The 22776-nt window shown below is 46.7% G+C and overlaps 1 protein-coding gene and 1 long non-coding RNA gene across 2 annotated transcripts; one reads left to right on the top strand and one right to left on the bottom strand.

Annotated features, from left to right (window-relative positions):
* Window positions 1-547: 547 nt before the first annotated feature.
* On the top strand, window positions 548-16810 carry LOC109562792 (uncharacterized). Its single transcript, XR_002181221.2, has 3 exons — window positions 548-1282; window positions 13181-13254; window positions 16525-16810. It is a non-coding gene; the product is annotated as an uncharacterized lncRNA (long non-coding RNA).
* PRSS51 (serine protease 51) lies at window positions 5697-17683 on the bottom strand. The gene is given in 6 exon segments (XM_070794408.1): window positions 5697-7420; window positions 7422-7658; window positions 8092-8234; window positions 9977-10236; window positions 11203-11300; window positions 17585-17683. Coding segments are annotated over 5 exon segments (723 nt in total). The 5' UTR covers window positions 11223-11300; window positions 17585-17683; the 3' UTR covers window positions 5697-7357.
* Between the last annotated feature and the right edge of the window lie 5093 nt (window positions 17684-22776).

Genomic DNA, 22776 nt, shown 5'->3' with positions numbered 1-22776 from the left:
TCTCTGCCAGGAGGGGGCCTGAAATGGGAGACACAGCCTCTTATCTCTGTTCTTTGGAAAACAACATGAATTTGGGCTCAGCAGAGAGAAATATTTCATTGCAGCTTTAAGTGTTTGCAAACTTGGGGGCCCTGGAGGGCATGTGTTCATACACGGTGGAACAGGGCATAAATAAAGGATTCCCAAGGTCACCTGGCTTATATACATAGCTTCCATGGCTGGCCCTGAACTTCTGAACAGGTGAACACAGCATGTGCACAACTGTCATTCAGATCCCCAAGAATTCCCAATATCCCAGCACATGTATGCACGAATTCACATTTTTATCAAAACACCATTGCAGGAAGACACATGTCCACACTAAGACATGTGTGGTGTGGTACGTAATGCTTATGGTGTTTTTATAAATAATTACTAAAAACTAGCACCCTACATGGGTTTCCCTGGTGGCTTAGCAGTTAAGAATCCACCTGTAAATGCAGGAGATGCTGGTTTGATCCCTGGGTCGGGAAGATCCCCTGGAGAAGGAAATGGCAACCCACTCCAGTATACTTGCCTGGAGAATCCCATGGACAGAGGAGCCTGGTGGGCAACAGTCCATACAGTCACAAAACAATCGGACACGACTGACTTAAAAACAGCACCCTACCTGTCTATCAGTGGTCCGTCCAGACAACAGTAATAGCCATGAATAATGAAAAGGAACAGGCCACTGACCACAGGAACCTCCAAGGCCTTCTGCTAAGTTGAAGAGGCTGGCTAGCTACTGCCTTCCATATGCTGCACAGACAGGCAGAGAGAGCACACCAACTGTCACCAGAGGCTGCGATTTGGGGCAGGGGCGGGTTCCCAGGGGCACCAGAGAACTTTCTGGGGTGGTGGAAAGTGCTATGCCTTGACTGTGGTGGTGGTTACACAACCATATGGCAGTTGTCAGAATTCATGGAACCATATGTCTTAAAAAGGTAATTTCCTAAATTATATCTCAAAGACCAGACTTAAAAAATGCTTTCGTGCATTTCAAAAAGCCACTGTGAACCACAAAACAACTGCCTGCTTCCTTTCAAGTGTTTTTGTTGTGACCTCAAGAGCCGACCACATAGGGAGTGATTCCTTTTTCATTCTGGCTTGGTCAAACCGAGCTGCCCTAATGAAATGCCATAGACTGCTGGCTTACACAACAGAAATTTATCTTCTCACAGTGCTAGAGGCTGGAAGTCCAAGATCCAGGTGGCAGCCGACCCAGTTCCTCCTGACCCACATGGCCTCCCTGTGGATTCAGGTAGTGAGTGAGACCCCACCCCCCACCCCCAACCCTGCCTTGTGACCTCATTTAGCCATAATTCTTTCCTGGCATGCATGCTAACCATGCTAACTCGCTTCAGTCGTGATCGACTCTCTGCAACTGTATGGACTGTAGCCCACAGGCTCCTCTGTCCCTGGGAGTCTCCAGGCAAGAATACTGGAGTGGGTTGCCATGCCCTCCTCCAGGGGCTCTTCCGGACCCAGGGATGGAACCAGGTCTCTTATGTCTCCTGCATTGGCAGGTGACTTCTTTACCATTATCACCACTTGGGAAGCTCATTCTTTCCTCAATGTCACCATCAGAAAACATGGCCATGCTGGGGCCGAGGGTTCCAACATGTGAATTCTGGGTCCAAAATAAATACCCAGGGCACAGGACACTCCGGTGCCCCCGAGGTCACAGAACCCATTGGGGTTCTTGTCTAGGTACTGCTCGTGGTAATCCTCCACGTAGTTAAAGGTCTATCCCTCCCGGATGTCCGTGGTGAACAGGCCAAAACCATGCTCCGACAGAACCTGTGAAGAGAAAGGGGCCATCAGGACCAGATGCCGGGGATCCTGGGAAGGAGGAGGGGTGGGGTCGGACGGGAGGGGCGGAGTCGGGACGGGAGGGGCGGGGTCGGGACAGGAGGGGCAGACACGTGGCCGCAGAGGTGGAGAGGGTGAGCAGTGGTGCTTGGGGCCTGCGCTGGGCCACTTCCCCGCTGCGTTATCCTGAGCAAGCATCTCCCTCCCTGTGTCTCAGGGGTCTGGGGTTTCAAATCTGGGGTTTAATTTGTTTGTTTTCTGATTCTGAAATTTATACTCTACGCTCTACACTAGCTCTGCCCCCAGGGTGTTGGGAGCCCTTGTGTGGGTTCTGGCTGCCCTGGGGAGGAGGGGTTCCTGAGGGGACTCACTGCGGCTGCAGTGAGAGGGGGGGCAGTGTGGCCCCTCTGCCCCAGCACGGGATGGGCAGAGCATGGCCTCCTCGCTGGTTGTGGCTCTGGGCAGCAGGGACCCTGCCTGGACGCCCTGGAGGGCAGGAGCCACCTGGAGTCTGGGCTCTGCCCCTGCAGTCTGGAGCCTGGGGAGTGAAGTCAGGGGAGGATGTGGCCTGAGGGCCTGGTCGGCTCCTCGCCGCCCTCTGTGACCCAGTTTAAGGCCTGGTGGCACCTGCTGCCAGGGAGAGGAACACAGTAAACACCAGTGGGGGAGGAGAGCCCAGCTATTTGGGGCAGGAGACGGATTAAGAAATAGACATTGTTCCCCGTGGATCTCCGCCTGTTTCCTCTCCCTTCTGGATTTCAGCTGTGCCCTAGTTCTTTCTTGGTACAGGCTGCTCGGGGTCTCTGAGCTCAAGGCCACAGAGATGCGACCTGGGTTTATGCATTCCGTTTTAGACAATGGTGGGAGGCGGGACCTAGGACTCTTGTCTCCGTTAGGGACCTGCTGTTACTGATAGCCTCTGGGCTCCTGGGGATGAATTCCTCACGTCCGCCAGGAAGGGCGGTGGGTCTAGTCTTTGAATTCAGTGTGAACCCATGGCCTGACCATCTGATGAACCCTGCTGTGACTTTCTGAATTTCCTTTTAGCCCGCTGAGGGGTAAGCAAAGGGATGGCTCCAAAACCTCAGGCCCGGGTGTTTAGGAAGATAACCTTGAGCAGAGAAATTCAAGAAGGTCCCAGAAGGAAATTCCACTCAGAAAATTGAAGTGAGGCTACTTTCATGGCGGGGTGGAAGGCTGTGGGCATCATAAAGTGTCCTGATGAAGGAGGGCATTTCAGAGACCAGCTGTAGCCGTCAGCTACGGGACAAGAACAGGAAGCCTTGTTGTTGGAGTCCAGTGAGGAGGGCAGGTGTGGAGGGGAGATTCCGGCAGGAACCAGGTCAAGGAGGGACCCTGCCCCTGGGAGCAAGTGGCCCCAACAGAAAGGGATAGCGAGGAAGTCCCCCAATCTCCTCCTACCTGCCTCCTGCCTCTGTGCATGCCTCCCACTGCCAAGGACGAACCATGTGACATTCAGGGACACCGCCCCCGCCTCCCCAGGTGACCAGTCTGGAGGCGTCAGCCTCCTGGGACTCAGGGAAGGACAGCCAGTGGATTTGTACTGGTGAAATGGGGACAGATGGAAAATAACTGCAGTATCATCCCAGTGTTCCCTCCCAAAGAACAGAACTGAAAGCTGTGAGCCATCCTTATTTCAGAGAGGATAAAGATAGCCAACTGCCCAGTAAGGCTTTTCATGGCTTTGTGTTGGTCTCAGCCTATTGATAGCCATGCCGTCAGCTAGGAATATGGGTGGCACTCGTCCAGACCGTGTTACTTGCAGCCAGCCCCCATGGACATCTCCTCCAGTGAGTGGCTGGATCAGCCTTTGTGGTTCTCATTAGGATGGCAGGATATGCTTCAGCAAAAACCATCAGAGAACTTAAAAAAAATTATTTTTTTGTGGCTGTGCTGGGTCTTCATTGCGGCGTGGGCTTTTCTCTAGTTGCAGCAAGCAGGGGCTAATCTCTGGTTGTGATGCAAGGGCTTCTTATTATGATGGCTTCTCTCATTGTGAAGCACGGGCTCTAGGCACACGGGCTTCAGTAGTTGTGGCACATGGGCTCATCGTTGTGGTTCCTGGGCTCTAGAGCACAGGCTCAATCGTTGTGGCATGTGGGCTTAGTTGCTCTGAGGCATGTGGCATCTTCCCAGACCAGGGATTGAACCCGTGTCTCTGCATTGGCAGGCAGATTCTTTACCAATGAGCCACCAGGGAACCCCAACAGGGAACTTTGAGGAATAAGATTTATTACTCCAAGTCCTGGAGTGTACACAGCACACCTGAGGTTGCAGGGAGAGAGAGAAAGATATAACAGACCTGGGGATCTCGCTTTCATTAGCATTGAGGGTAGGGTGTATAGGGTCTCGCAGATTCATTCTTTATTGACTAACTTAAAGCATATGACCAGGAATTGGGGTGCAGGAAGGGAGAAGCAGGTCACTCAGGCAGTTATATAGGTTATCCAGGGCTTTCTGGAAAAAGGACCTTCATAGATGGGGACCTTCACGAGCCTGATTCCTGATCTGGTTGGTTGGCTGATGGCTGAGCCGTCCAGCTGACATTATGTGTATTCAGGATGAATGTCTTTTGAACTGGATGATTCAGCAATCAAAAACTTAAAATGTCAAGCACTTAACGCACGTATAATATACTGTGCTTAGGACTTTGCAGGTGTTCGCTCATTTAATCCTCATAGCAATCACTGGAGGGAATTGTTCTTCTACTTTCCACATTTAGTTTATCAGTGTGCCGGCTATTGTGTCTTGATGCTCAGCTCCATCTCTGCCTTTCTAAACTCTCCTAAGAATTTTAGATGCTGAAAGCTGCTCACATTGCTCAGAGTCCCAGCAGGCTTCAGATTTAGATCCTCAGGCGAGTTTTAGAAGGCAGGAGACCAGGAGAAACAGTTTTCCTTAGCAGCTGTACACAGGCATGAAGATTTCAGCAGAAGACAGTTGGGAGGTTTGGCCTTTAAGTTTGGGTGTCCTTCCGCAAATTGTTACATTAATGCTGAAGAGAATCATAAGATGATTAGCAGTGAGTTATTATCATTCCTGAGGCCTACTGAGCTTCACAAAGCAAGCAACTGTTTTTCTTGGCCTTTGCACTCAAGCCCTTTTAATGGTTCTGTAAGCATCCATCTCTATGTACTAAATCCCTTTCGGCTTGAGATATGTAGGTTATTTTCTATTTTCCTGATAGAATCCTGACTGATATAGTTATTTGGTATTGAATGTGGTTTCAGGAAATACAACTGCACAGATGGGAATCTAAGATTTCTTGTCAGGCCTAATTTGATTTGAAGGGAATAATGACCTCTTTGCTGATGGAAAATGGGATTCTGGGAGACCAGGGTATGCAATGTCAAAACAGTTTCTCAAATTATTACCTGTCATTCTTAGAATCCTGTTAGAGGAGAACAAGTGACATTTGCAATAGAATTTTCTGGTGGAAGAGATAAGTACAAGAGCTACTATTACCAAATACGGTGGAAAGTTTACAGGGAAAGAAAGAACAATAATATTGGAGTTTTACATTGTCAACTCAAAGGCATTATCCAACAACCAGAGAAGTTTCTACAACTGCCCTAAAGGAATCTCTTTATCTATTGCATCAAAAATTAGACCCAGGGTTGGTCCTGCAGGTGGCAGAATGACAACATAACTTGAATTCACAATTTCATTAGGTCCATACATAAATGGTGATTAATTGGAGAAGAAGGTGACCAAGAAAATTACAGTGGAATGTTTGGATGGATTAAAATGAGTTAGTGTACTTTAAAACCTCAAATCTGGGAATTCCCTGGCTATCCAGTGGTAAAGACTCCTTGATGCCAAGGCAGAGGGTACAGACTCAATCTCTGGTTGGGGAACTAAGATCCTGAATGCTGTGTGGTGCAGCCAAAAAAGAATAAAATAAAAATAAAATACTTCAAAATCTCACTGAACTTCCATTCCTGTTAGAAGCAGTCCTTCTACCCCATTCTTGGGAGGCTAGTCTCCTCTCCATGAAGACTTTGTAATGACTTAACTGAAATTACTTTCCCAGAAGATGCTGGGGACTTCCCAGGTGGCTCTGGTGGTAAAGAATGCTCCTGCCAATGCAGGAGACATGGGTTCACCATCCCTGGGTTGGGAAGATCCCCTGGAGTAGCAAACAGCAACCCACTCCGGTATTCTTGCCTGGAAAATTTCATGGGCAGAGGAGACTGGCAGGCTACAGTCCTTGGGGCTGCAGAAAACTGGACACAACTGATCAACTAAGCATATATACATACACGATACTGGGTTCTCCCCCATGACCCATCCTTACGACCTCCTATGGCAGCCAGAACCATAAGTGAAGTCATCCCAATATCCTTCATATGGGATCAGGTAAATCTGACCCAGGAGAAGATATTATCCACAATAACAGACCTGCAACCTTCCGCTGATGCATATTTGTAGACACTTGAGGATTATGTGTGAGAAGAGACTCTAAAGGAGTTGTTAAAATGCTCAGTCATGTCCAATTCTTTTGTGACCCCGGACTGTCCATCAGGCTCCTCTGTCCTTGGGATTTTCCAGACAAGAATACTGGAATGGGTTGCCGTTTCCTTACCTAGGGGATCTTCCTGCCCAGGAATCAAACCCATGTCTCTTGCATTAGCAGGTGGATTCTTTACCACTGAGCCATCAGGAAAGCCCTCTAAAAGAATTAGGCAGAGGATAAAGTAATAAATGATTGGACCAAATGTATCAGTCTGAGAGCACTTTAGAGAAAATCTGTATTCTAATGAGTAACCTGGCACAGCTAGAAGTAGCTCTGTTTGTTTAGTTGACAGACTAAAACCCTGGATAAGAGATGGCCTACATTAAATGGAATTCTTTGTAAAATATAAAAGAAGGAGTACAAAATCTTGGGTAGGAATGTCAGGATGAATTTATTAAATGTGACCTGCTCACTGATCCTCTAACTCCATCCCTTAATTGAGTCACGAGGATACGGTGTTAAATTAGGCATTGAAAAGTACAACTCCATTCGGAGGCTCAGCACCCTCAGGGTACCCTGTTATGGCCATCATCCATAGGCTGAGGATGGTCAGACGTGTAACCCATCTTGTGGAAGGTCAGTCATACTTGACTTCTTCCCTTTTGGAGTAGGCAGTAATTTTTCATCATAGAAATAGACATTAATCTGTATATGGATGTGTCTGCCTTGCCCACAAAGCTTCTGCCACCTAACCACCCATAACTCACTAAATGACTAGTTATTCCTCACATGGTTTTCCACTTGGCACAACTTCTGATCAATTGGTTATAGTAGAACAGAAGTAAGGCAACGTGTTGATGTCCGTGGGATTCACTGATCTTGACATCCCAACTCAAAGCAGCGCAAGCAATAGCTCCTGTGAGATTTGGGATCACAGACTCCATGTCTATCTTCCAGGGTCTAACAGAGAAACCCTGGAATGCTTCAAAGGTACTTGTGTAAGGATGGGTGGGGAGAAAGGAGGAGAAGATAGTATGGATCTGAAGCTTAGTGACCTGATTTATCACCAGTAAACATGCTGGTAAGCTGTACTTGAGACCCCCAAGCCAAACCATATGGGGTACCACAGAACACGATGCAGGGAGCTGCTTCTCTGAGTTCCTGAGAAGGTGTAGGCTTTCCCCTCCTTTTCTGTTTCTTCCTGGATCCATGGAAGAAATTGAGCCACAGACACAAACATACCAGGCCTCCCCCTGAAGCCAGATCGTATGCCCCAACTGAACACACCCACTTGGAAGAGCCTCTGGCTTCCATGGATAGTACAGACCATAGGTGCCCCACTGTCTCCCTAAGAATGAGAAAAGAGAGAAGGAACAGTCTAGAGCAATCAACAGCACCTCTAACTAGAGTGCAGAGTGAGAGGGTCCTAGTGGCATGGGTCAGGGAAGTGGTATCCAACCTTTTTGGCACCAGGGAGCTGTTTTGTGGAAGACAGTTTTTCCTTGGACCCAGTTGGAGGGTGGTTTGGTGATAATTCAAGCACATTACATTTATCATGCTGCCACTGATCTGATAGGAGGCGGAGCTCAGGCAGTAATAAGAGTGATGGGGAGCAGCTGTAAATACACATGGGGCTTGGCTCACTCACCCACAGCTCACCTCCTGTCTATGGCCCAGAGGTTGGGGACCCCTGGGCTAGGGCTTCCCTCCTTGTCTCCCTCCTGGGAACCCAGAACGTGGTGGGGCATGTGGAGGTTGGAGCTGAGATGGGGGCTGAGTACCTGGCAGTTGCCTTTGGTGCCCAGTTCTTGCCAGGCGCAAAGCATGTTCCTGGAGAGGTGGTCTACCCTCTGGCTGCAGTCTCTCCAGGTAATCTGCACCACTCTCAGCTTCTGCAGGTACATGTTGAAGTTGTCCTTTCGGTCTAGCAAAATGAGGAAGCTAGAGTGAGGATGCGGAGAAGGCAGTGGCACCCCACTCCAGTCCTCTTGCCTGGAAAATCCCATGGGCGGAGGAGCCTGGCAGGCTGCAGTCCATGGGGTTGCTAAGAATCAGACACGACTGAGTGACTTCACTTTCACTTTTCACTTTCCTGCATTGAAGGAAATGGCAACCCACTCCAGTGTTCTTGCCTGGAGAATCCCAGGGACGGGGGAGCCTGGTGGGCTGCCGTTTCTGGGGTTGCACAGAGTCAGACAACTGAAGCGACTTAGCAGCAGCAGCAGCAGAGTAAGGATGAGCACTGCTCCACCACGGAGAGGGATGGACCCACAAGTGACGAGGGTGGAGGCCCTGGCAAGCATGTAGACACTCAGACCATCACAGACTTAGAGTGACCTAACCCAATGCCCACTCAATCTCCTCTCCACCATCTCCCAGGAGTGGTTTCTCCATCTCTGCTTATTTCTCTGCTTCCCATTGGGAAGCTCACTCCCTCTGGAAGCAGCCTACCAAACCCTCACCCCAGCCTCTGCCAGGTGAGTATGGAAAGAGCTTTCTCAGTGACCCCACCATCTCTTCACAGCCAGGTTTGCCTTGTGCAGAGGTTCATAACAGCCTAACTTCTGTACCCACCTCTGCCAGGCCAGTGGAGAGGCCAGGAGGATGGCATACCTAAAGGTGCCATCTCGAAGGAAAGAAACAACCCGGATCCAAGAGGATCCTGCTCATCGCCTTCTGGCATCCCTGTCTAGTCAGCCTGGAGGTAGCGGAGGACTGTGCTTGCTTGGGGAATCACTGTCTCAGAGTCGTCTCAGGATGGTGGTCTAGTGAAAGTGTTGCCACTCCGTCGTGTCCAACTATTTGCAACCTCGTGGAGCCCACCAGGCTCCTCTGTGCATGGGATTCTTCAGGCAAGAATACTGGAGTGGGTTGCCATGCCCTCCTCCAGGGGATCTTCCCTACCCAGGGACCAAACCCGCATCTCCTTTGTCCCCTGCATTGGCAGGTGGGTTCTTTACCATCTGAGCCACCAGGGAAGTCTACATGAGCTTCATCTGATGATAAACATTTGGGGAGATGTGCTTGTAAAACCACCTAGGAGGGAAGAATCCAAGCTTTCTTTCTACAGTGCTTCTGGGCTCCGAAAGAAATCACCATCACTCCCGTGCATTTAGGTTCGTCTATGTTCCATTGGAGGGACTGATGCTGAAGCTGAAACTCCAGTACTTTGGCCACCTCATGCGAAGAGTTGACTCATTGGAAAAGACCCTGATGCTGGGAGGGATTGGGGGCAGGAGGAGAAGGGGACAACAGAGGATGAGATGGCTGGATGGCATCACTGACTCGATGGACATGAGTTTAAGTAAACTCCAGGAGTTGGTGATGGACAGGGAGGCCTGGCGTGCTGTGATTCATGGGGTCGCAAAAAGTCGGACACGACTGAACTGAACTGAACTGATGTTCCAGGCTTGTATTGATGGTAAGGACCTTACATGTATAATCTCACTTAATTTAATCCACACAGGGTATTTGAAGGCTGCAGTCTTGTCATTCTACAGATGAGAAAACATGAAAGAAAATAATCTGGGGGAGCTAGGTCGGAATCACAAAGCGAGGGTGGTGAGACCAAAATTCCGACCTGAGTCTTCCAAAGCATCATGCTGTCTAGCCTGGGGCTAGACATTTAGGCATAAATTTTCTGGGTTCAGAAGGGAAGGTACATACCATATGAAGGAGCCATCACCCACTCTGTCATCCAGCAGCGGCCCCAGATCTTCTCCTTCTTCTGCAGGCAGATGGGCATTTTGAAGTTATTGAATTGTACTGGTGTGGCAAGCAGCAACAGGGAGAGGTCGCTGTCCAGGTGAGGTGGTTCATAATCTTTGTGAATAATTATCTTCTGCACTTGCTTTCTCTCCAGGCGGGAGTCCTTGAGTGTTCTGGATCCCATGACCACAGTGATGTTTTCCAAGGTCATTTCTAACCTAAAGAATGCATATAATAACTACAAACTACAATATAATAATAGTCATATTGCATTTCTCACTTACAGGCACATTTATTAACACCTTGTGGCTCTGACGGTAAAGAATCTGCCTGCAATGCAGGAGACCCAGGTTCCATCCCTCTGGGTCAGGAAGATTCCCCTGGAGAAGGAAATGTCTATCCACTCCAGTATTCTTGCCTGGAGAATTCCATGGATGGAGGAGCCTGGTGGGCTACAGTCCATGGGGTCACAAAGAGTCGAACACAACTGAGTGACTAACACTTTAACACTTTGTAAACAGTAGAGTTTAGAGTTGAATACTGAGAAGTCCAAAGCATTGGGTGTACAGTGGCCGAAGAGAGGCTAGAGATCAGAGTGGCAGAAGTCAGGGGTCTAAACTCAGGCAAAACTCTGGGCTAGTGAACAGTCAGCTCAAGGAGACTTTCCCACAGAAGACAGTGGGGTGAATCCACCCAAGAAACTGGACTGTGAACTCCTTGACAACTGGAGACTTGACTGTCTTGCGGACTACCGTATTGTCATCACTTAAAACAGCATGTGGTAGCCTGTATGTGTACAGTGAGTGAATACAGTGGTGGTCTACACAGAGGGCAGGCAGGGGAGGGGAAGCTTTGTACTGATTTTCCTATACTGGGCGCATAGTCACGACTAGCAGCCAATGTTTGGATCTGGTTAGCTTGAGAGAGTAAGTATAGAGCAGATACCTTTCGGTACAAGTCCAGTGGACACACACTTGGGGTAGAGCCCATGGCTTCACATGTGTCATGTAGTAACCCACTAAGCTACCCAGCCCAGGCAATACATCGAGAAAACCTGATGTAAAGTAAGACAACGCCTCAGAAACTTACAAGGTTCTTGGGAAGCAGTGTGCAGCGGTCAGAACCCACCACCGATGTATGATTGAGCCTCCACAGAGGTGTTTCTGCGAGATCTGGATACTCACTTGCCATGGGAACTCGCCATCCTGGACGTTCAACAGTTCGTGAGCTTGTAGCACGGTTGAGTTTGAAAACTTGGGTCTGTAGCCACAGTGAACTTCATCTGAAAGGGAAAAGAAAGAACGCTTGGTCCAGGAGAAGCACTAAGAAATCCTTATCACGCCTTCCCAGCAGAGACTGCTGGGATAGAACTGAGTGAAGTGGGCTGGTGCAGAGAGGACAGACCTCAGACCACTCCAGTCAAACACACCCCCTGTACTCTTTGTCCCTCACATTCAAGAGGAGCTGTGAGATCTGGGAAGGTCAGGGCGGCGATACAGCAGGAGCTGTCAAGTTGTTGGAATGGCAGCGGAGAAGTGCAAAGATGTGCAGGGTCCATTCAGGAAACAGAGACTATGCAGGGCTGGGACAGGAAAAGCTTACTATCAAGAATTACATCGCTCATGATCAGAGAAACGCAAATCAGAGCCACAATGAGGCACCATCTCATGCCAGTCAGAATGGCTGCCATCAAAAAGTCTACAAGCAATAAATGCTAGAGAGGGTGTGGACAAAAGAGAACTGTTCTCCATAGTGGCTGTACTAGTTGCAAACTAGTACAGCCACTATGGAGAACAGTGTGGAGATTCCTTAAAAAGCTGGAAACAGAACTGCCTTATGATCCAGCAATCTCACTTCTGGGCATACATACTGAGGAAACCAGAATTGAAAGAGACACGTGTACCCCAATGTTCATCACAGCACTGTTTATAATAGCCAGGACATGGAAGCAACTTAGATGTCTATCTACAGATGAATGGATAAGGAAGTTGTGGTACATATGCACAATGGAATATTACTCAGCTATTAAAAATACTACATTTGAGTCAGTTCTAATGAGGTGGATGAAACTGGAGCCTATTACACAGAGTGAAGTAAGTTAGAAAGAAAAAACACGAATACAGCATATTAATGCACATATATGGAATTTAGAAAGATGGTAATGACGATCCTATATGCAAGACAGCAAAAGAGACACAGATGTAAAGAACAGACTTTTGGACTCTGTGGGAGAAGGTGAGGGTGGGATGATTTGAGAGAATAGCATTGAAACATGTATACTACCATATGTGAAATAGATGATCAGTCCAAGTTTGATGCATGAAACAGGGCGCTCAGGGCTGGTGCACTGGAACGACCCTGAGGGATGGGATGGGGAGGGAGGTGGGAGGGGTTTTGGGATGGGGGGACACATGTACACCCATGACTGATTGATGTCAGTGTGTGGCAAAAACCGCCACAATATTGTAAGTAATTAGCCCCCAATTAAAATTAATTAATTAATTAAAAAGAAAGAATTATAGATGAGGGACTTCCCTGGCAGTCCCCTGGTTAAGACTCCATTTTCCAACGCAGGAAGGAGCAGGTTTGACCCCTGATCGGGAAGCTAAGGTCCCACATATCTCATGGCCAAAAAACCAAAACATGAAACAGAAACACTCCTGTAACAAATTCAATAAAGATTTTAAAAATGTTCCACATTAAAAAAAAAATCTTTTTAAAAAAGAGTTATAAAGGATAACAGAGGAGTAACTATTTAATACAAAGAGTCTAGAGGACTCCAAGAATACCCCAGGGTTAGGGAAGAAAAGAAGGACCAAACTTGGCAAGGGAGTCCCTCCCCCAGGTTGGGATTCAGGATTCACTGGAGAACATAGGTTTGCCACACAAGGGAAGAGAGAGGTTTGCCAGTCTGCATTGCTACCCAGAGATGCTTTCCAGGTGGTGCTAGAGGTAAAGAATCTGCCTGCCAATGCCAGAGATGAAAGAGACATAGGTCCGATCCCTGGGTCGGGAAGATCCCCTGGAGTAGGAAATGGCTACCCACTCCAGTATTCTTGCCTGGAGAATCCCATGGACAGAGGAGCCTGGCAGCCTACAGTCCATGGGATTGCAAAGAGTCAGACATGAAGCTTAGCACTGAACTGATTGCTCTCCACGCAGGAAACACCTCTCCAGAGAGCAGCTGGGCTACGGCACCCTTCCTGGGTACAGGTGGAGTGCTGGTTGGGGGGCAGGTAAGTGGAAGGAGCTTAGGTATGATATGTACATATCATTTTGTAAAAAAGCTATTTAGACATTAAAGATGATAATTCTTTAGCTGAAAAAAATACTATAAGGACTTAACCCAATTTGTCATTTCTTTTGTCTTTGATGTTCAGGAAATTAAAATTTGTTGCTGAGTCAAAACTATTCCTGTATGATTTTTCCCTTATGTGCTTATAAATTCATTCCTTTTGCTAAAAAGTTACTCAGTTCAGTCACTCAGTTGTGTCTGACTCTTTGTGACCCCATGGACTGCAGCACACCAGGCCTCCCTGTCCAACAAACTCCGGCGTTTATTCAAACTCATGTCCGTTGAGTTGGTGATGCCATCCAACCATCCCTTCCTCTGTCGTCCACTTCTCCTCTTGCCTTCAATCCTTCCCAGCATCAAGGAGCTTTTCTCTAAGGAGTCTGTCCATGTCCATCTGTCATGATTGCCTTTACATGGCATAAGAACATCAGTAATCTCTGGAGTCCCTCCTCAGCCAATTTAGCTGTATCGTTTGCTCTAATCCTTCTCATCAATACCCAGGAGTCATCTTTGGTTGGTTCAGGACAAATATTTCTTATCTCTTGCCCCTAGTTTTCATATTGCCCCCAAATTTTGGAATCCAGACATGAACTATTACTCAGCCATAAAAAAGAACAAATCATTGCCATATGCAGTAACATAGATGGTCCTAGAGACTGGCATAACTGAGTGAAGTAAGTCAGACACAGAGAGACAAATATCATATAGTATCGCTTATATGTGAAATCTTTAAAAATGGGTAAAAATGAACTTATTTACAAAAAAAAATAAACAGAATCACAGACGTAGAAAGCAAACTTATGATTACCAGGGGAGAGGAGGAGAGAGGGCTAAATTGAGAGACTGGGATTGACATACACACACTACTATATACAAAATAGATGACTAGTAAGAACCTATTGTATATAGCACAGGGAACTCTGCTCAATACTTTGTAATGACCTATATAGGAAGAGTGTTAGTTGCTCAGTTGTGTCCAACTCCTTGTGACCCCATGGACTGTAGCCTGCCAGGTTCTTCTGTCCATGGGATTCTCCAGGCAAGAATACTGGACTGGGTAGACATTTCCTTCTTCAGGGGATCTTCCCAACCCAGGGATTGAACCCAGGTCTCCTGCGTTGCAGGAGGCAGACCCTTTGCCATCTGAACCACCAGGGAAACTTTCTCAGAAATTATCACCAATAGAATCTTTTTTAAAAAGTGGATGTTTGTATATGTGTAACTGATCGACTTTTCTGTACACCTGAAACTCAGTTCAGTTCAGTTGCTCAGTTGTGTCCGACTCTTTGTGACCCCATGAACCGCAGCACACCAGGCCTCCCTGTCCATCACCAGCTCCCAGAGTTTACCCAAACTCATGTCCAATGAGTTGGTGATGCCATCTAACCATCTCATCCTCTGTCGTCCCCTTTTCCTCCCACCTTCAATCTTTCCCAACATCAGGGTCTTTTCAAAAGAGTCAGCTCTTCACATCAGGTGGCCAAAATATTGATGTGTCAGCTTCAACATCAGTCCTTCCAATGAACACCCAGGACTGATTTCCTTCAGAATGGACTGGTTGGATCTCCTTGCAGTCCAAGGGACTCACAAGAGTCTTCTCCAACACCACAGTTCAAAAGCATCAATTCTTCAGCACTCAGCTTTCTTTACAGTCCAACTCTCACATCCATACATGACTACTGGAAAAACCATAGCCTTGATTAGACGGACCTTTGTTGATAAAGTAATGTCTCTGCTTTCTAATATGCTATCTAGGTTGGTCATAACTTTCCTTCCAAGGAGCAAGCATCTTTTAATTTCATGGCTGCAGTCACCATCTGTAGTGATTTTGGAGCCCAGAAAAATAAAGTCTGACACTGTTTCCCCATCTATTTCCCATGAAGTGATGGGACCGGATCCCATGATCTTCGTTCTCCGAATGTTGAGCTTTAAGCCAACTTTTTCACTCTCCTCTTTCACTTTCATCAAGAGGCTCTTTAGTTCTTCACTTTCTGAAACTAACACATTGTAAATTAATTATACTTCAATAAATTTTTTTTAAAAACTGCAAAAAATAAAAATAATCAGAGAGTGAAGGGTCCCTTTCTCTCACCTCTGCTTTTGGTCTCCTTTTTCTCCTCCCCACCATCTCCTCCACCTCCTGAGAACTTCTTAAACTCTCAGGTGAGAACACACATTTGGATGCATACTCCCCTTGTGCTCTAAAGGGCATTTAGCATGAATATGTGGCAATATCTCAGCACAGCTCTCGCCAATGCCCCATGCTTATTTCAGTTTTGCTTCTTAAAGTTGATACTCAGTAGTAGGCATCCTTCTAGATACTCTGGCTGCCTCAGATATAGCATTTGAGACAAATGTTTGTTTTTAAGAGATTTAAACTAAACCAGAGTCCACTGCTTGAATCCTTCATTCAGATTTTACCTATGAAATCTTCTGGGTTTGTTGCCACCATGTTTAAGAACAGATCAGGTCAGTGGTTGCAATGGTTGAATTAATTTAATATTTCGGTCAAAGACTAATGAGAACTCTACAACTAGGAGCACTTGAACAAATGATCATCATTCACTTCATGTTGAATGCTGACAAAATGTTCAAAACTAAATGAATATAGTTTGCTGAGTAAACTGAGTTTATGACAATAAATTAGTAGATATTTATTTTTGGAGATGTTACTTTCCTGAAACTGGCGTTGTTTTTTTTTTAACTCCTCCTCCACTGTCAGAGGAGAAGGCAATGGCAACCCACTCCACTCTTCTTGCCTGGAGAATCCCACGGACGGAGGAGCCTGGTGGGCTGCCGTCTACGGGGTGGCACAGAGTCAGACACAACTGAAGCGACTTAGCAGCAGCAGCCACTGTCAGAATATCACACTTCCCTTCAAGTCAGTTGTTCTTGTTCTTTTTTTAAATTATTATTTCTCATTGACATGGACCTTTTTCAAAGTTTTTATTGAATTTATTACAGGATTGCTTCCATTTTATATTTCAGTTTGTTGTTACAAGGCATGTGGGATTTTGGCTCCCTGACCAGGAATCAAACCCACACCCCTGTGCTAGTGCCATACAGCTAGTAAGGGCTAGGACCAGGCATTCTGATTCTAGAATCACTGAAAGCAGTGAAATTGGCCTTTGGAGTTGCTTCTCGGGACACAGTCCTTTGTGCCAAAAGATGCAGGCTCTGTTCTAATATACACTTTATATATCTGCCTTAGGCTAGACTCCATGGGAACTCACTGGTACTCTACTACCTTACGAGCATGCAATCCTCAGAGACTTTGCCATCAAGGATTTCCATTGGCTGTTCATCTCCTGTGATACTTCAGCCTGAAACCCATCCCTAATTGTTTTCAAGCCCTGGATGAATGCTCTATATTCCAGTTCCCTTATACAGACACTCATTTATCACAGCTACACCACCGTTCTGCCAGATGACTCAGACTCTTCTTAATATATTTAGATATTTTCAATAAAACACAGCAGTTCCAAATAAAACTGGGTTTGTGGTTTAAGTTTTAAGATGTGATATTCCTGTTGCTTTGTTGGAATTGTCAAATAACTTCAAAATGAGTCGGAGGAAAGATGGCTTGTAAATACACTTACACACACACACTCTCACTCTGCACATACACTCCCATCCCTGATGTACACTGACATTGACCAAACTACATTTTTTAAAGGAAAAAAAAATCATTATGCTTAAATGAGAAGAACTGAAACTCATGCAGCAAACTTTGAGGATTTTCAGATGATGGCGTTATAGTTGTATCAGAGTATAAGAAGACACTGAGACATAACAGACACAGCCTGTTCTGGAGTTCCTCACAGTGCAAACCATTGTAAACAAAGTGGAAACAAAAAAAGCCTATGGAGTCCCACACTAGCCACAGCTCAAAGGACAAAAGCCCGTGGCCCAGGCAGGAGAAGGGGAAGACGGGGGCTGCTTCTTTTGAGCCACTTGACCTCTGCTGGAACAGGCTGGAGTCAACCAGCCTGTGAAACTTCTCCACCCCCACCGCCACCCCCACCCTTTGACATAGCTTCTTAATGGCTCTATTCTTCCAGATCTCTGGGTCCAGACCCTGCAGGATCATTTTAACTGGTGTATTCACTGAGGCCAATCCATCTACTTTGATTCATCCGCTGTAATCTCATTTCCTGAGCCAATTGCTCCAGCTCTGCACCCCCTCTGGCCTCTAAATCAGCTCTACAGGAGCCAGGTAAGAGGGTGCAGGCATCCGCCCACCCTTTGCTCTGGCTCAGCCTGGCACAAACCTGAAGTTTTCTGGGCACGTCCCTTGAGTGCCATGAGCAGTGGAATTAGAAGCTGGAGCATTGTCTTTTCATTCCAGTCCAGAATTTCCCAACCTGGGCCCCGAGCCAAAGCTGACAAAATGCCAGCCGTGGCTGCTTCAGTGGCAGCCATCACAAACGCATGGCAGGGCTGGTCCTGGGTGACGTCACAGTAAGCCCGGGGTCAGGAGGAAGCAGGGGCCACGGGGCAGCCAGGCTCAGGAGCGTCCACACAGCCCGCTCCCTGCCTGTCTGCCTTCTCTCTGCAGCAGGGACTAGGGGGACACCATATCAGGCACACTTGTCTGCACCCACTCCCCCACCCACGACTGTGAGTCTCTTGAGGAGGCGTGTGTTCTAGTGTCTGCTTGAGCATTAAAAGGCTCTGGGTCTTTGGGTGAGTTTTCATATTCTCTGGAAGCGGATCCCAAAGCCTGCTATTGTGACCAAACCCAGGTCTAGCTGCTCACCGCTCAAAAGCCAATAAAGGGGCCAGGTAGGTGGAAAGGAAAGTTTGCTTTATTTTGGAGGCTGGCAACCTGGGGAGAGGGCAGACATCTGTCCAAAGGCTGACCTTCCCCCCACCCTACACATGCACACAAGACCACTGGGGGCAAGAGATTTTATAGTCAGACGGAGGGGGCTACATGCAGAAACAGCACAGTCAACTCTGATAGTCATCTTGAAATTGGCCATCAGAGGTCTGACCAGCATTATCTTGACTGTTTTTACGCACAGTTACTCTTTAGTCCTAGGGTCAGTTTGCTCCCATTTCCCTAAGGCCAGTTCTCAGAACTGTGGCAGCTTCTGTCATGGCTACAGTCTGGTCATCAGTAGTTAACTTCTCCCCATGGTGGGGGTTTCAATTTCTATACAACAGCTCACAGGAGATGGTTCAGCATATCATCCATAGTCCTTGAGGGGGAACGAGAGGTCCTTGACTTTGCTTAATTGCTACATTATTATTATTTTATCTCCTTTGACTATTTTCCTTTGTTTCCGCAAGTTCTCACTTTGCTGATTAAACTTATTCTTTGGCTAAAGTTTTTCCACAGAAAAAAAAAGCCAGGCATGAGGGACAAATTCTATACAGTTTATCTCAATTCAGACAGTACTTGGAGTCAGTGCAGACCCCACAGGTGAGAGACTCAACCCCACAAGACCACCCCCGCTTCAGATGCCAATTGCAAGTCTAAGTTGTGAGAAATGGAATTTTCCCGGCCATACCAGTAAGCAAAGGATGTCACAGTTATTAGTGACTGAAACCACAACCGACTAAGGTGAGCTGGTGAGCCTTGAGGTAACTCAAGAAGGAAAAGAATATTGGCCATCTAGTAACCATTAGGCTGCAGCCACTCTCTACACTGAGCCCTGAGGAAATCTAGGATAAGAAAACACAGGATACTAGCCCCCGGTAGGTGAGATGCATATGAAATGAGTGATTACAGTGAGCCCAGACTCTTGCATCTTCCATATAGAAAAGTGCCAAATTCTTTAATTTGAGATACCTGGTTATCTTTAATTCAGTTCAGTTCAGTTCAGTTACTCAGTCGTGTCTGACTCTTTGCAACCCCATGAAGTGCGGCACGCCAGGCCTCCCTGTCCATTACCAACTCCCAAAGTTCACTCAAACTCACATCCATCAAGTTGGTGATGCCATCCAGCCATCTCATCCTCTGTTGTCCCCTTCTCCTCCTGCCCCAAATCCCTCCCAGCATCAGAGCCTTTTCAAATGAGTCAGGTCTTCGCATGAGGTGGCCAAAGTACTGGAGTTTCAGCTTTAGCATCATTCCTTCCAAAGAACACCCAGGACTGATCTCCTTTAGAATGGACTGGTTGGATCTCCTTGCAATCCAAGGGACTCTCAAGAGTCTTCTCCAACACCACAGTTCAAAAACATCAGTTCTCCTGCGCTCAGCTTTCTTTACAGTCCAACTCTCACATCCATACATGACCACTGGAAAAACCATAGCCTTGACTAGATGGACCTTTATTGGCAAAGTAATGTCTCTGCTTTTGAATATGCTGTCTAGGTTGGTCATAACTTTCCTTCCAAGGAGCAAGTGTCTTTTAATTTCATGGCTGCAGTCACCATCTGTAGTGATTTTGGAGCTCAAAAAAATAAAGTCTGACACTGTTTCCACTGTTTCCCCATCTATTTGCCATGAAGTGAGGGGACCAGATGCCATGATCTTAGTTTTCTGAATGTTGAGCTTTAAGCCAACTTTTTCACTCTCCACTTTCACTTTCATCAAGAGGCTTTTGAGTTCCTCTTCACTTTCTGCCATAAGGGTGGTGTCATCTGCATATCTGAGGTTATTGATATTTCTCCCGGCAATCTTGATTCCAGCTTGTGCTTCTTCCAGCCCAGCGTTTCTCATGATGTATTCTGCATAGAAGTTAAATAAGCAGGGTGACAGTATACAGCCTTGACGTACTCCTTTTCCTATTTGGAACCAGTCTGTTGTTCCATGTCCAGTTCTAACTGTTGCTTCCTGACATGCATATAGGTTTCTCAAGAAGCAGATCAGGTGGTCTGGTATTCTCATCTCTTTCAGAATTTTCCACAGTTTATTGTGATCCACACAGTCAAAGGCTTTGGCATAGTCAAGAAAGCAGAAATAGATGTTTTTCTGGAACTCTCTTGCTTTTTCCATGATCCAGCAGATGTTGGCAATTTGATCTCTGGTTCCTCTCCCTTTTCTAAAACCAGCTTGAACCTCTGGAAGTTCACAGTTCACATATTGCTGAAGCCTGGCTTAGAGAATTTTGAGCATTAATTTATTAGCACGTGCTGCTGCTGCTGCTGCTGCTAAGTCGTTTCAGTAGTGTCCGACTCTGTGCGACCCCATAGACGAGCCCACCAGGCTCCCCCGTCCCTGGGATTCTCCAGGCAAGAACACTGGAGTGGGCCGCCATTTCCTTCTCCAATGCATGAAAGTGAAAAGTGAAAGTGAAGGCGCTCAGTCGTGTCCGACCCTCAGTGACCCCATGGACTGCAGCCTACCAAGCTCCTCCGTCCATGGGATTTTCCAGGCAAGAACACTGGAGTGGGTTGCCATTTCCTTCTCCAGTGCATGAAAGTGAAAAGTGAAAGGGAAGTTGCTCAGTCGTGTCCGACTCTAAGTGACCCTATGGACTGCAGCCCACCAGGCTCCTCCATCCATGGGATTTTCCAGGCAAGAGTACTAGAGTGGGTTGCCATTGCCTTCTCCGACTAGCATGTGAGATAAGTGTAATTGTGCTGTAGTTTGAGCATTCTTTGGCACTGTCTTTCTTTGGGATTGGAATGAAAACTGACCTTTTCCAGTCCTGTGGCCACTGCTGAGTTTTCCAAATTTGCTGGCATATTGAGTGCAGCACTTTCACAGCATCATCTTTCAGGATTTGAAATAGCTCAACTGGAATTCCATCACCTCCACTAGCTTTGTTCGTAGTGATGCTTTCTAAGGCCCACTTGACTTCACATTCCAGGATATCTGGCTCTAGGTGAGTGATCACATCATCATGATTATCTGGGTCATGAAGATCTTTTTTGTACAGTTCTTCTATGTATTCTTGCCACCTCTTCTTAATATCTTCTGCTTCTGTTAGGTCCATACCATTTCTGTCCTTTATCTTTAATTAGCATCCACCTTTTGATGTTCAGACTACCACCCTTTGTTACAAAACTATTATATCCTGGCTCCCTGCTCATCTCCTCAGAGCAGTTCTCTCAGGTTACTTGAGATGCTGCCTCCTGGGCTTGAAGTACTAAAAATCCCCACCGAATAAAACGTAGCTCTCAACTTCTGGGTTCTGAATTTTTTTCTCAGGTTCACCTCTTGTCACCTCTACTTCCAACCGACTGGCTACAAATCAGATTCCCATGACCCCCTCCTCAGGTTTGATAATTTGCTAGAATTGCTCACAGAATTCAGGAAAGTGCTTTACTTATGATTACCAACTTATTAAAAGGTACAACTCAGGAACAGCCACATGGGAGAGATGCCTGAGTCAGTGCTGGAGAGGGGTGAAGAGCTGCCATGCCCTCCCAGCACCTCCATATGCTCACAATCCAGACACTGTTTGAATCCCTTCAGTTAGGGTTTTCATGGTGGCTTCCTGACACAGGCATGATTGGTTACATCATTGGCTATTGGTGATTAACTCAACCCCCAGCCCCTCTCCCCTCCCTAAAAGTCCAGGGCTGGGGTTGAAAGTTCCAAACCTCTAACCAGGGGGCTGGTCTGCCTGGCAACCAGCCCCCATCCTTGGGGGCTTTTGAAAAGTCACCTAACTGATGCAATAAAAGTGCATTTGAACCCACTTTATGGCTTTAGGGGAAATGTAAACATAGTTTGAAATTTCTTTTTAAATGCCTCAGCGTAAGCTGTGACATGTAAGCAGTGAAAGTAGATACTAAATGCAACATGTACCGTGTATCATCGGTTCATGGGCTTCCCTGCTGGTGCAGAGAGTAAAGAATCCGCCTACAGTGCGGGAGACTTGGGTTCGATCCCTGGGTTGGGAAGATCCTCTGCAGGAGGGCATGGCAACCCTCTCCAGTATTTTTGCCTGGAGAATCCCCATGAACAGAGGAGCCTGGTCACAAAGTCGGACACGACTGAGCGACTAAGCACAGCACATCATTGGTTCATACCGAGTTGTAACCACTATTACAAGAGTTTGATGCTCATTTTAGTAAGCCAGTCTCTTTTTTTTTTTAATATAAATGTATTTATTTTAATTGGAGGCTAATTACTTTACAATATTGTATTGGTTTTGCCATACATCAACATGAATCCACCATGGGTGTACACGTGTTCCCCATCCTGAACCCCCCTCCCACCTCCCTCTCCATCCTATCCCTCTGGGTCATCCCAGTGCACCAGCCCCGAGCACCCTGTCTCATGCATCGAACCTGGACTGGCGATTCGTTTCACATATAATAATATACATGTTTCAATGCCATTCTCCCAAATCATCCCACCCTCTCCCTCTCCCACAGAGTCCATAAGACTGTTCTATACATCTATGTCTCTTTTGCTGTCTCGCATACAGGGTTATCTTTACCATCTTTCTAAATTCCATATATATGCATTAGTATACTGTACTGGTATTTTTCTTTCTGGCTTACTTCACTCTGTATAATAGGCTCCATTTTCATCCACCTCATTAGAACTGATTCAAAT

Source organism: Bos indicus, chromosome 8 (assembly GCF_029378745.1).
Source record: "Bos indicus isolate NIAB-ARS_2022 breed Sahiwal x Tharparkar chromosome 8, NIAB-ARS_B.indTharparkar_mat_pri_1.0, whole genome shotgun sequence".
NCBI classification, from domain to species: domain Eukaryota; kingdom Metazoa; phylum Chordata; class Mammalia; order Artiodactyla; family Bovidae; genus Bos; species Bos indicus.
This window is presented reverse-complemented; position numbering and strand designations above follow the sequence as displayed.